At 32.5% G+C, this 14729-nt stretch overlaps 1 protein-coding gene across 2 annotated transcripts in view; it reads left to right on the top strand.

Moving 5' to 3' along the window:
* Positions 1 to 12474, top strand: part of LOC117120875 (myocyte-specific enhancer factor 2C-like) — a gene marked incomplete at its 5' end in the record, with an annotated part of 47502 nt that extends 35028 nt beyond the window's left edge. For both annotated transcript variants that reach the window (XM_033265974.1, XM_033265973.1), the window contains 3 exon segments: positions 3285 to 3390; positions 4081 to 4237; positions 6571 to 12474. In XM_033265974.1, coding sequence (XP_033121865.1) covers positions 3285 to 3390; positions 4081 to 4237; positions 6571 to 6814 — 507 coding nt within the window.
* Positions 12475 to 14729: the final 2255 nt, after the last annotated feature.

Raw genomic sequence — 14729 nt, 5'->3', positions numbered from 1 at the left:
TACATTAATGTAAGGGTGGCTAATAATTAGCTCACTCGAGTCGGAAAGGTTGACTTACCTTCACAATTATTGCTCAAATGATATAAATAAATAATAATTACTGTACTAAAAATACAAAATAATAATAGTAATAACATAGAGTAGGTCCATGTTCAAATTAAATTAAACACATTTATTCGAGGTATTTGATTGCTATCATAAAAGAATTGACAAAAATAGATGTAATACCACAGGCAGTGTGAACTAATTATTACCCAGGGGTTGATGTTATGACCTACAAACATCTCAAGAAGTAGTTTCTCATGCTTTTTGTATGATATTTTTTGAAGTTTCTACAATATGACTAATAATTTTTTGCTTTTTTTGATATTATATTAAATTAATATTAATTTTTTAACTATTTATATTATTTTTCATATTACAATTTTAATTTTTTTTCTAAAAATTGTGTATTATTTAATATTAAATATTATTTTACAAAATATAATTTCTATTGTAATATTTTATATGATATTTTAATATGATAATGTACATCATTATTTTTTAACATTTTTATTTAACAATTATTATACTGTAATTATTCAGAATTATATATTATAAATAAAAATAATTGTTTCCATCTACGTCAGTATCTATTGTACGAGGTTCAACGTTTATCTTTTGTTGTTAAAATGAGGAAGACATATTATTTTTTTTTTGCTGTGTGTGCGCGGGAGTTTGTAGAAGCTGAGGAAGACATTGGCGAATGGTGAAGTCTGAATGCAAGGTCAATCGCTGATTTCCTTCCTTTTCTTTGATCAAATCCAGTCCAGGTTGAATTTCTGCCAATATTAGGATTAAAAGGAAACTCAACTCAAAATTCTAAAGATGGTGTAGAAGCTGCTCTAAACAGAAGATGAAAAACATGAAAAAAAAAAAAAAAATCCAAAAACACCCAATAAAGGGAAGTTGATTTATGAATCAATACTTGTCAAATAATAATTTTTTATTATCTAAAAAAGGTTTTTGTAGTTAATATTTGTTTTATATGCCACATACATAGATTAAACGAGGCCTAAAAAAAGTAATGAAAAGAGTAACCACCAAGTAGGCCTAGGTGGTCAAAGGGCTAACCTCTCTCGATGTAGAGGTTGCCATCCTCTGTACTGTCTGTGCATGTCATAAATTACACAGCAACGTTATAAGTGGGGCCTAGAAATTACATCTTGATAGAGAAAAAAGTACTGTGCTTTGACGTGATAGTACTTTTTTCCCTGGGAATTTATGATCATTCAACCTACGTCATAGGACTGATGGTTGAAATTATTATCCATATTTTAACCAATTAGATGCCTGGAATCTATGTATGCAGTATATAATTATTAATACTGCAAATGAAGTTAAAATAATATGCTTGTTTGAATGTGTCTAAAGTAACTTAAATGGGAATTTGTACTAAAGACTAAATGTCAAGTTTGTGATCCATAAAGGGGAAAATATGAAAAAAAAAATTTAAAAAAAGAATAATAATAAAATGTTAGTATATCAACAGATGCTATAGTTACAGATTGACATTTATTTTAAGTTAATGACTTGCCATGTGGTTTTGTTACAAACATTTCCAAGGTAACATTGTCTACTTAGGATACAGGTTTAATGAGCTTATATATTTCTGCCATAAATTAATATTTCAATACGCCTTTTCTAAAAACCAGGTCTGTTTAAATTTTATAAAATTTAAACCAAGTCCGTATATTTGGCAAAGACAAGCCAAACCAGTCACTCGTCGCAAAAATTTTGAGTTATTAATACAGTGTTAGAGAGTAAAATAATAGCTATAAAATGGTTAAAAAATTATTCAAATCGGACAGTTCCTTATGAAGTTAAAAGCGTTTAACCACACAGCTGTTTAAAGAACAATATATGAGAAATTAACCGTCAAAGTTTATGATTTCAAGCATTTCTCCTGCAGAAACTATCTTTAAATCCTTAAAAAGTATTGTTTTAACATTGAAAATGGGGAAAATAACAGCATAGAATGATATATTGTAGATATATAAAGGTTAGTTTAGTGCAATAAAATAGATTTTAAAAAATTTGACATTCCAGCATGGTTTGGCCATTTTCTCTGAAACACGATTGACTGGTTTGGCTTGTCTTTGCCACACATGCTTATGAACATTATTAAAATGTTTGCTACATTACTTTTTAATTTTGAATGTCCATTTTGCTGACAGTACTGCTGCAAAACTATCTCAAAGCAAGCTTTCCCAGGGGGTGCTATAACAAGCTTATCATAACATTTATTTTCTCCACGCAACTGGTAGCACACTGAGCTATTTTTGTAAAAAGCACTCCCTCATGTGCTAGATTCAGACCAATTTTGCCTGCTTTGTATCGGCATAAACCAACTTATTTTATCAATCTCAGTAAAACATTCACCTCTTAGTGATTTAACATTTTTAATATGGGTTGATTACAAGGTGTGTCATCTGTATGAAATCAATAATGAGTGTTTGCCAGATTGGTGGTTTAACTTTTTTTAGAATGTCATCTAAATATACCCACAACCATACACTATATAAAATAGTGTGGGTAGCTATCAAAATATAAAATATGATGATGACAACACTTCTTAGAATAACACACTATATTTTAACCACAAGTATTTATTCACACAGAGAACATCTTCAGGCAAAGGCTATAATTACCTGAAGAAATATACAGTGATACATGTACCTTGTGGTTCACTTAAATTTTTTAGACTTTCTCATTTTCAAAGGCCAACTAGACTAATACAAGTTACAAGGAAATTTATTGTACTGTACAGTAATAAAGTAGATGACAAATACTATAGTATCAATGACTTATTTTTTCCCTCCTTCCCCTTGTTAATTAGTAGTTGTAGAGCTCGCAACATAGGGTCGTCTGTTTCTTCAGATTCTTCTCAAATTCCAAATGACTCTTAATCAATTATGCTTCACATTTGGCATTTAAGATGACTTTAAACTAGAATCACTGTGTAAAACACATGAATACTTTTGGCAATGGCATTCGTTTGTATTTATTTTCAATAATTTTTTGGTGTATTGCCAGCTTCTTCTCAAGTACACATGGACACGGAACACTGATTCTAACTTTATTCTGTCAGTTTTTGTAGAAAATTTTCAATAGTCGAAGGAAAGGTGATCAATGATAAAAGTAATGGATTTACGAATAGTCCCCCATTGTGCAATGAATATGTGTTGTTAACAGTTTGTAATTTTATTTATATTTATTTTCTCTCATTTTTTCTCTCATTACAGGGACAATTAAATGATCTAGCAACACCAACAGTTTCTTTAGCAACCCCTAGCAACCCACAGGGAGCACCGAACTATCCATCAGCCATGGCAACGGCATACCAAGCAGGTAAATTAAACCAATTTAAGTGTTCCATGCTATTAAAACTATTAAGTATGATACTATGGATGTGATGTGGCATAACCAGTCACCCGTCGCAAGCCAAACCAGTCACCCGTCGCAAAAAGCAATTTTTAATTATTAATACAGGGTTAAACAATAAAATGAGAGCTATAAAATGGTAAAGGAATCATTTAAATCCGACATTTAGTTATGACGTTACAGGAGTTTAAAAATACAGCTGTTTAAAGAAAAATATTTGAGAAATCAGCTTAGTTTACGATTTCAGGCATTTCTTAGGCAGAAACCATCAACAAATCATTAGAAATTGTTGTTTTAATATTGAAAATGGGGAAAATAACAGCATAGCATGATGTATAGATATGTAAAGGTTAGTTTAGTCCAATAAAATAAATTTCCTAAATTTTAACATTTCAGCATGTTTTGGCCATTTCTCCAAAACAGGATTTGCAATGAGTGACTGGTTTGGCTTGTCTTTGCCACATATGTTGCCCATTTTTTAGTGTTAATATTACATCACCATGCCCATATATGGTCTAAATTTTATATTGACAAGGCCCTAATTTGTGTTTAATGCTTATAACAGTTTAATATACTTATTTGTTAATGTTTTAATTTCTTTTCTTATTTTAGCCAAATAGATTAACTCACTTTAAGATGTATTTTTGTTGTTGATAGGAGGGGAGTTTCCACTGAATAGTGCAAACATAGCACACATGCAGAGCAGTTTTGATGGCCAGCAGATGAACATTACCAATTGGCAACATTCTCCGCATCATCAGCAGGGACCTCTGACTGCTGCTGTCCAAGCAGCAGGAATCTCTCATCATCCACTGTAAGAATTTAATTTCAAAATCAATAAGAAAACAATCATCATATTAATATAAAATCAGTAAGTCAGTCAGACCTCCATGATTTACCCTAATTGTTTAACATTTCTTTAGTTTGAAAGGTATTGACACTATTGCAAGGTAAATATTACGAATGATGTTTTCGCCCAACCTGACGTGTTATTGTACTGAATGCTCAGTACATTCCCAAATACTTGCAAAAAAAAAATCTTGCAAGTGATTCAGGTGGGAATCGAATCCACGACCTCCAGATAACTAGCCTGGTGTCCTAACCACTAGACCACCGAGCTTGTGGCTAGTGATGAATCGGATCCCATAAGTAACAGCAGGAACTGCAATGCTATTCCAATGGCCCATCAAATTATTTTTTGCCCTACCTGATGTGTTATTGTACTGAATGCTTAATATGTTCCCAAATAATAATAATAAAGAGATAAATATTACCTTTAGTTCAGTTTTTTTTTATTACTTTATAATGTTTTGCTGCTCTAGGTATATAAACTTTATTTATCATTACAATACATCATATAATTTTAAAAAATTAGTATCAATTTTATTGATTTATTTTATCTAATTTACAATACCAAAATATAAGACAAACTTAGCTTACAGTAATACTAACAGATGATTTGATATGGGTTAATTTGGGAAATCAGGCCAAATCAAGAACTTCATTTAGGAATAAGTAGCTCACAGCCGCATTTTCGGTCAACCTTTAGGTGAATATATGCAGTTAGACAATATGGAACAAACATGACTGTCACATTCTGTAACAGCTGGTATTGAAACACAAGATGTGATTTTATAAATTGTACTTATATACCAAAGCATACCTAAGCATTTTAAATGTTGCATTAAAATAATAATAATTGGAACACATTCTGACATTCCAAAAATGTGCAAAAGTATCTATCTGTTAATTTACATAAATAATACTGGTCATACATATGGACTAGGATTTTCTTGGTAAATATTGCCCTGTGTCATATTAGAAGTTGATAACTTATAATTAATCATTTTAACTTGGAGCAATTAATTTTTAATAGAATGTCTGAGGAAGGTTTAAAATATTTCAACACAAAATAATTTTGCAATGATTAATATCACCTGTTTTCCTGTAGTTGAGATGATTGAGTTTAAATAGCGTTTATTTAGTTCACATGATTTTTCATGGCATAAGGCCTGCTGATTGTCAGTGGTTACTAGGATATATTTTAGAGTCGAGATGAATTGGTATATGAGGATGTGCATCCTGTTGTATGGCTATGACTGAAGCCTGGCCTCTGACAGACCCTAAATCGAACAGTCTTATTATTCCTAAATTTTAATATGTACTTCCAATAATGTTTAGTCATATTTACTGTTTTGTTTTTTTAGATAACGTATCCTCTACAAACATATTGCATTGAATACACGCTCTCCCTCCCCCTCCCCCGAATGAACTCCCCCTCCAGAGCCTCATTTTGAATAAATGTCTCCCTCGAACAAACACCCCCGAAATGACTTTAAACAAGACTAATAGAAGAAACATCATTCTCAACACATTCTAGCAGTAAAAGCTGATTGGGATAAATAAGTCTTTAGGATCATGCAATAACACTGTTGGTAGTAATATTGTAGTTCCACATTAATAGTGATATTAAGGGACATTTATTTGAGTATACATGTATCAATTTTACACTAGAAAAAATAATAAGTGCTTCCCTTGAATAAACGTCTCCCTCGAAAAAGCGCCCCTCATTAAATTTTAATACATACTGTAGTACAGGCTATTGGATGTAAGACAATTATACAAACCCTAATTGTAGTGGACATGCTTCTTTTTCAATCCCAGGTACTTGGGAACAAAGCCTGTATTGGCACAGGATTATCTTTCTCATCTTTGAGGCCTTGGTTGCCTTCAGATAATTTTTAATATCTCCACTCTCTAAGCCTTGTAAATTTTAGTCTACAAGCAGCACATTAGAAAGATGATATTATTAATGAACGTCAATTTAAAATGAAAATCAAATATCACCAATATTGATATATATTACAAATAATAATGATATTTACATTTGACATTAAAGATTGATCTTTGTACTAAAGTTTATGTATTTAAATTACTGCATACTGCCTTACTAATTTCCCCCTGTTATTCTTTTACAAAATATTTCACTTGACATTTGTGACATATTAGTCGTTTTAATTTATGAAATGTCTGAAAATGGTTTTTTTGAAAGTTAGATGTTATGCTTCTCCTTAGAAGCATTCATAAATCACACATTTATTTCAAGCCATGTAATTTCACGTTTGTATTGCACTGTCTATATTTCAGCGCTGGGTCAGGAGTCCAGGGCATGAACCTAAATGACCAGAACATTAAATGCGAGCCAATCTCACCACCGAAGGACAAGAAGTTACATTCACACGGCGGTCTACTCGTGCAGACTACGTCAGCCAGTTCACACCATGGACAGTCTTCTCCTTCGTACGCTGATGAGCGGGGTCTGCACACAATGCACAGTGGTGATGCGCCACCGCACAAACGATCCCGGGTAAATGAGGCATGGGTGTCATAGAGCAATGCTGCAAAATCTCCAGGTACCCCTTAGCTTTACGGCTGTTTCAAGAGGTCTTATTTTTGATACTTTTCAAAAAAAACCGCAGAACGTGAAGCCGGTGTTCTTTCGGAAACTTGAAGAGAGTAAGACCAAACCCATTGCTTCCCCAGAACTTGGATGCACTAGCAAATGCTATACAATATTTTTGTAAACTCCTCACAGATTTGCTCCATGACGTAAGATGTCTATAAAAGGAGCGCCAAATAGGTTTGTTAGCATCTGTGTTTTTCACTATGTCCACAAATTACAATGTATAATGAAAATATGCTGAATAATACGTTAAAATTATTTTTATTTTTCTTTCGTACAACTTTTAAGATAATTGTTTTGTAAAAATGGTAACATGTGTCTGCATCATTGTCATCACCTGCTTCTTGATATACTTTGGGTTCATAGTTCAAATTCTTAAGACCATAAATATTTAAATAAAAAGTTGTGTAATTCCACAATTATATCAGCGCCACCTTGTCATAATGCTCTTCACCGATCTTTATCATCATCGCTCATCATTATCATTAGCACACACTATCATTATCATTACCAGTCATTATCATAATAATTATTTAATACTGTATAAAAAGTCCTAGAAAATCCCGTAATTTTGTCAAATGCAACCTTGTCATAATGCTTATCACTAATCATTATTATAAGTCAATCGTGACGTCATCACTGCAACTCCCAATGTTATTTGCCTATCCCCGACAGTCCAATAATTTTTCAATTAGTGGACGTTTGGCTTGATTTTTTTTAGGTTCCTGTGCAAAAAAAAAGCCTAATTTTTCGTCACCACGAAGATATCGCACCGCACCGCGATGAAAATTGAATTGTAATTGAAAACTACTTTCGAAAAACAAGGTTTATTAGAACCCGAAGAAATTTACTTCAAATTCAATATTAAGTATTTCAATTCCTTGAATCAATGAACCCTAATATTCTACCTATTTTAAAGACTCAAGGAACTTTAATTGCATGATCAAATAACTAAACTCACAAATATACCAGAACAATAACAATGATGATTAAGTAACTTTTCTTATTGAAAATAAAATAAAAATTAGTCAGGGCTGATTTATTATACCAGTTGCGTGTTGCCGAAGATTAATAATCATGATGATGATAAAGATGTGATGCAAATTCCGGGAATTAATGAACTCTAAAATATTCTTGTCAGTTGACTTGTTCAGAGCATCTGGCCGAGGATGCTTGTATTGTTAAATGAGGACACACCGTACAAAACATACATACGTCAGCATGGTCCTTGAGAGTGCTCCGTCTTGTTACAACAAGATAAACGACCAACAACTGCTCCGTGCTGTCTGCAACGCTGTCATGACCCTCTGTCATCGTAGCCCCAATCATTAGATAAAGTAGGCTTATCAAATGAAAAGATAAAATACTCAATGAACAAGTTCTTTTTTTGGTTCAGTCTTGTTCTATCATAAATTCTTTGATTACTATTGATACATTTTCTTAATAATGCCCTTTTCTTTTCTCAATTTGTATTCAGAAATTTAAAGTATACTATAAGCCTGTATAAAGTATACATGACAAGCCAATATAAAACAAATTAAGGAGCGGGATCAATTTTGTATATCTCTATCGTCTCAAATATTTACTGACAGTTTTCTCGTATCATTACTATCAGTACAGGACAAACAATAAAAAAAAAAAAAAAAAAAAAATAACATGCATACTGATTCAGCCTAATATGAATTTGCATGCATATATCTTGTATTTATAGACACATATATATTTATACACACACACATACTCATACAGAAATAGCCAAAAATACACCATGTAATAGACAGTTCTACTCCTATTTGGACCCATTTACACATACATACGTCCCTTAGACTTACCCCAATGCCCTACATAACATGTAGGGCATAGATTGTGAATTGCTTCTATAAAGAGAGCTAATGTAGCAGGTGTGTGTTACCAAGTCTTCCATGGTCTTTATGGTTCTACCTTTGAGGAAAAAAAAGAACACCCTTGATTAATAAATCATGAGTTGTATCTGAGGATTCCGCAGCCTAGCACACATGCAAATCATGTGTCTCCTCCCACTCGAATTGCGGTCACCAATAATTGGGCCGATATATTCCATCAATTTGTTACTCAGAAGCAGTAGATATACGATTCCCTATATAAGGGGTAGGTCATTAGCAAACGATTGAATTGATATTAAATGTGATATTTCATCTAATTGTGCACCTATTCGGCCATATACATGCATCAAATGATTGTACTTAATTAAATATTCCATTCAATTTTTAATGGAATGATCAGTTTATTTTTAGTATTTGCAAGTTGGAAAAATACAATTGTTACTTAAAAGTAAAATACATTGAATATATTTTGTATCAATGAAGTACTTTATCCAGTATATTATGGAATATTTAAGTATCAAATACCGTAACTGTGTGGCGTTGTGTATCGTGTATATTGCAAGCTCATAAATATTTATAAGCAAAACTGATTAAATTATGAATACTAATGAGTGAAATTCTATACCATGGATATTGCTGAGCAAAAATCATTTCATAATATACATTGGTGACAACTTTCATTATGAATTTTTATTGATGGGTGAAGATCCTCATGAATAGTGATAAATACAACTCATTTAATATTTAAACTTTGGTTATGATAAACTCGCTAAGCTATGAATATTGATGAGTAAAACAATTAATTAATGAATATTAATGAGCAATCATAAATCAAATTATTATACCAGGTGATAGTGACTTGTATATTCTATTCTCAAATAAGAAGTCCAGTCGGTGATGCCATGATCTCCATTTTGTTAACCAGAATAACTATTTGATGTGCGTTTTTTTTATGCACATAAAAACACGTGTGCGTTTACACGCATTACAAATTTAAGTTTAAAAAAAAAGAAAAATAATGCGAACTACCAGAAAATGAGACCTCATAATCTGGTAATTATTGACCATTATTTTTCACTTCCTAATAGCGGTCTTCACCAAAAGTAATCTTTATTTAATTTGTATGAGTTATGATGTATCAATAATATGTACTCTGGCATGCTACAGAGAGATCACTAGGGTTACTGAAATGTTTATTTTTTTTTTTTTGCTTTATCAATCATGATTTAATGTGTATATGTCAAAGTTATGTAACATAAAACCTTACTGTATTTCTATGTAAACAAAGTTGTTCTGTTGTAATAAGAGGAAATTGGTTGTTGTCGGACATTTTGATTTTGTTTTGTTGCAAGGTGAGAGAGTGTGTTGTAAAAAAAAAAAAAACAAAGGCAGCTTGTAGAGACACTGTAGCAACTGCTGCTTCTACCTCGTTAGCAGCTGTCTCAATTGATGCATGTAGATGTTCGTCTGGTTTCAGCCAGATGTTGTCGATAGTCTATTTTTTGGGGCTTACATTTTTGGATGACAGAGATATAATAAAGTGTTATCTTGTAAATAAGAATCTGAATATTGAAGTAAGTTATTATTATATTATTCTATTTTTTTTTGTTATTCTATTAATGTATAATTTATCATTATAATTCTTATTATTTTTGCCATTATTTTCAAAAATTTAATATTCTGAAGTTTTTAAAACAAAAATATTTCTGAAATTTATGACATTTTCTAGAAAGGTATAAGATTTTTTTGCCAGGCTAGGGGGTTTTTAGTGTCCCTAGCAGGTTTTGTCAAATGACGGCATACATTTTTAAAAACCAAAACATTGAATGTAGATAATTTTAAAGATTTAAACTCTAGGATTGTGATTGATAACTCTCGCATAGATATTTTTTTCCATTAACTTCTTTAGTAGTTAAATTCTGTCAGTCTAGTGTAATTCAGTGTTGTTTTCTTTTAAAAGTATTTTTAAAAATTTCCATTTTAGGAATTTAAAAAATGTCATTGTATAGTACGTAGTCCTCAGGTGAATGGGAGACTGTGATTGGTTGATGAGTCAGTCATGTATGTGTGATGTGGTTTGCTTGTTAAAGTTCAAAATTTAAACATGTGTTTTGTTGTTGTCACAACAGCATTAATTATAAGTAATTGGTTAATTGAATTATTTTATTGGCTATAGTTATTGTAATCTAATGTTATTGTACAATTATAATTGTTTACTATTATAGTTATTACTATAGTCGTTTCATATTGTTATTATTGCGCTATTGTTATTGTTGTTTATCATATACAAATGGGATAAACAACAATAGCTGATACATGTTGTCAAAATAACCTATTACATTTTTATCTTGAACCAGTTTTAAGATACTTCTGATGTTCATATGGTGTAAATATGAAATTGTAGTACATATAAAATGTGAATTTGTTTTTGTTCTATATAATTTTTTAAAAGTAAGTGGTTTACTTTAAGTTCAAGAAAGAGCAGGCTCTGATCGTAGATTGCACGTTGTCGACATGTTGTTGGAAAAATTCACTTGATATGGTTTCTTATTTTTAATTGGTAGGTTTGCCAACAAAATAGGTTGTCATTGGTTACTAAAGGTATTATTTTACCGGAGCTAATGCAGTTTTAACGGATGAAAATGTTAATAGTTATTACCTAATGATTTGTTCTGCTGATATTCCGTTTTCAATTGCAATGACAAAATAACTGAAACACACTACTGCTACTTACACGACTACTTCTACTACTACTACTACAACTACTTCTAATACTACTACTACCAAAGATACCAGAAACACAAGATAGAGTTATCAACAAAAAAAAAAACCGAAATGCATAGTGGGAATACAAACAATGGGGCGCCGCATACGGCTGGATCTAAAAAAACTGTCACCGTTACACAAATGTGAATACCTAACCTTTTTTTGCGGAGGTTGAAATCGTTGCCATTATCCATAAGATACAAACAAGTAGGCATAAATATAGTAAAACAAGAAAAAAACAGACACAAAAGCATGAATCGTATGACATATTTTAACTCCATAAGTGAAAAAAAGAAGGGCGCCGTGTGCGTCTGGATATACTTTACAACAGAAGGGTGCCTTGTACATCTGAACTAAGTATAGAAAACTTACATTATAAAAAGAGAAGGGCGCCGCGTACGTCTGGACCAATTTCCTTCTCAATTTTTCTGTGCGAGTGCTCTATCTTGTATTTGTGGTATCTTTCCACAGCCATTGCATGATCACTGTTTATTTGCACCATCGATTCATCATCACCCTAATATTCATTGATGTCTTATGTTGTCTAATATACTTGATTGTGTAAGAACTTTGTGGATCTCTCACCCTGCGTCAGTGCCTTAAATATAGCCTATACTTATTGTGTGAAAAAAAATATTAAAAGATGAGAGGATATTGAGTAGAAAGCTCTATTAGTATTGTTACAGATTTGTATAAAACTACTGCTGACCAAGAAAAGTATAGAAAATGCTTCAAATTTGTTATAAATAAATAATGTATAAGAATATAGCTTTTCTTTGTCATAAAGCATATGGACAGATTTTTGCTTTTAGCAATCTATTGAGCTAGTGTAAATTTCTAAGCATTGTACATAAATTTCATTGCAAAGGGCCTGGGTAGGTATAGCGGAGCCACACCCGATATATACTTGTAAAAATGCCTATTTTTCGTGTGAATTAAAAGGGACATTTTTTGGTGGAATTTTGAGTTTTTTCTGTGTGTATGTACGTGTATACCATTCTATTATTTATAATGCTTTTTTCTTTATTAATTTGTGTTTCTTATTATTTTTTCTTCCTTTACAAAAAGTCGTTAGTTTTTGCTTTTGTCTAAGAAAATAAAAAGAATTAAACGTACCTGTATTCTTCACTTATGAAATTTTGTCCCTATATAAATAATGGAATAGCTTATATTATAGAGGGCAGCAGAACCATTTTGTCGATTGCAACAAGAACAAATCGCTTCCGTAAGCGTTATACGGATGATTATTCAATTTCGATTGCTACTTAATTATTCATGAACCTGCAGTATAACGCTTGCCGAATAAATCGGCGGCGCTCACCGAAGAGGTGCGATCACAACACGTAGTTATAGCTTCTTGCCTAAATGCCTAAATTGATTGATTAATAATAAATAAATTGCATACACTAACACATTTACATTCTACACGAATAAAACTGAGGGTTTCATTATAGGTATAATTTGACGACGGATGACCGAAATTTACTAATATACCGTAGGCCTACCAACAATTAATGATGAGTAAAAAAATAGAAATGCATATCATGGGGAAAATTAATATAGGCCTAAATAAGACAATTATGTGTAAACGCATTGCCTTTTACTGTCATGTGAGCAGGGATTTGCAACAAATAACGGTCTGATAAACTCATAACGTACTCAAGAATAAAAACGAGTCAGTTTGCTTTTGGGAATCTTTCTCGGTTGTTTTTGTTCTTGTTAAATGTTTTTTTCGGGACGAATAAAGGAAATGAAACTCAAATAGTATAGCCTAATAATTAAACTTCGGTAAAAACTTTTAATACAGTATTCCTTTTTAGTTCCTATGCATGTAATACAATAGGAACGTTAGTTCATATGCATATAATGCAATAGGAACTATTGTAATCACTCTTAGTAACATTTGTAATCACTCTTAGTCACATTTCTTTTGTTTTTTATTGTGTGTAGTGTGTGTGTGTGTGTGTGTGTGTGTGTGTGTGTGTGTGTAGATAATTATGCAAATGCGCATGCGTCAAAGAAAAGTTTTCTGACATTTTGTTTTACATCGCGATGGGAAGATCGATGTGAAGTTTCTGCAGAGTTCTGTCAGGACTCACGCTAACCGACCGGAAAGTCGGCATGGATGAAACTATTTTGGCTGTAGGCATAGGTATTTTGAAGAAGGCCTAAAATAAAACTAAAATGTTTTAATACTTGCTGAAATACATCGTTTTTTCATTTACATCTCCATGCGACGTTTTTTTCTGTTGTATACGTATGAGTAGTCATATGAAGGTACTATATCCCCGACAGTTTGCTGTGCAGCAATGTACCTTTTGAATGCAAACTTAAAAAAGGTGAAAATATAAAGGACAGCCGACTGTTATGGAACGCCATCGCTGCCTTTGGTAACAGCTTACCATTCGGCGCATTTACATTCGGCCCTTTTACCATTACGTTCGGCTCTTTTACCATTCGGCGCATTTACATTCGGCCCTTTTACCATTACGTTCGGCTCTTTCACCATTCGGCGCATTTTCATTTGGCCCTTTTACCATTACGTTCGGCTCTTTTACTATTCGGCGCATTTTCATTCGGCCCTTTTACTATTACGTTCGGCTCTTTTACCATTCGGCGCATTTTCATTCGGCCCTTTCACCATAATTCGGTGCAGTTACATTCGGCTCTTTTACCATTACGTTCGGCTCTTTTACCATTCGGTGCATTTACATTCGGCGTATTATTTACATTCGGCGCAAATAAATAAAATATAACCTTTGACATTGGGTCAAATGAAAAATTTGAGCGGCTGTGGGAATGAGCCTATACAAGTTTAGTCGCAACGCCGTACCATCCATGGCACCATGGTACTTAGGCCTACTCATAGAGCTATTAAACAACTAGAGTGCTGACAAGATGGCGCAGCAATGCAGAGTTATGTATGTGTACCATCCATAGAGCTATTAAACAATGGTACCATAGAGATATAATAAGAATACTAGAGCGCTAACCCCAATGTATTCGATTTTCGAAATACGCAGAACTGTGTGTGTGTACCATCCAAGATGGCTGCCATAGATTTAGCCAATCAAATTTTGCTAAGCACCATCGTTTGCAATTGCGCCCTCAATTTACTCAGAAAGTTCAGTACAGTTAGTTACCCGTATGTTGAAACTCGAGCGTTGCGATGCTTGGGTGTAATGTACACGATTTTAATTTTCATTCCTTGGTAC

The sequence above is a fragment of the Anneissia japonica genome, unplaced genomic scaffold, assembly GCF_011630105.1.
Source record: "Anneissia japonica isolate Jap-2015-1 unplaced genomic scaffold, ASM1163010v1 scaffold287965_len1858130_cov191, whole genome shotgun sequence".
NCBI classification, from domain to species: domain Eukaryota; kingdom Metazoa; phylum Echinodermata; class Crinoidea; order Comatulida; family Comatulidae; genus Anneissia; species Anneissia japonica.
Note: the sequence above shows the minus strand (reverse complement) of the source record. Positions and strands in the feature narration are given on the sequence as shown.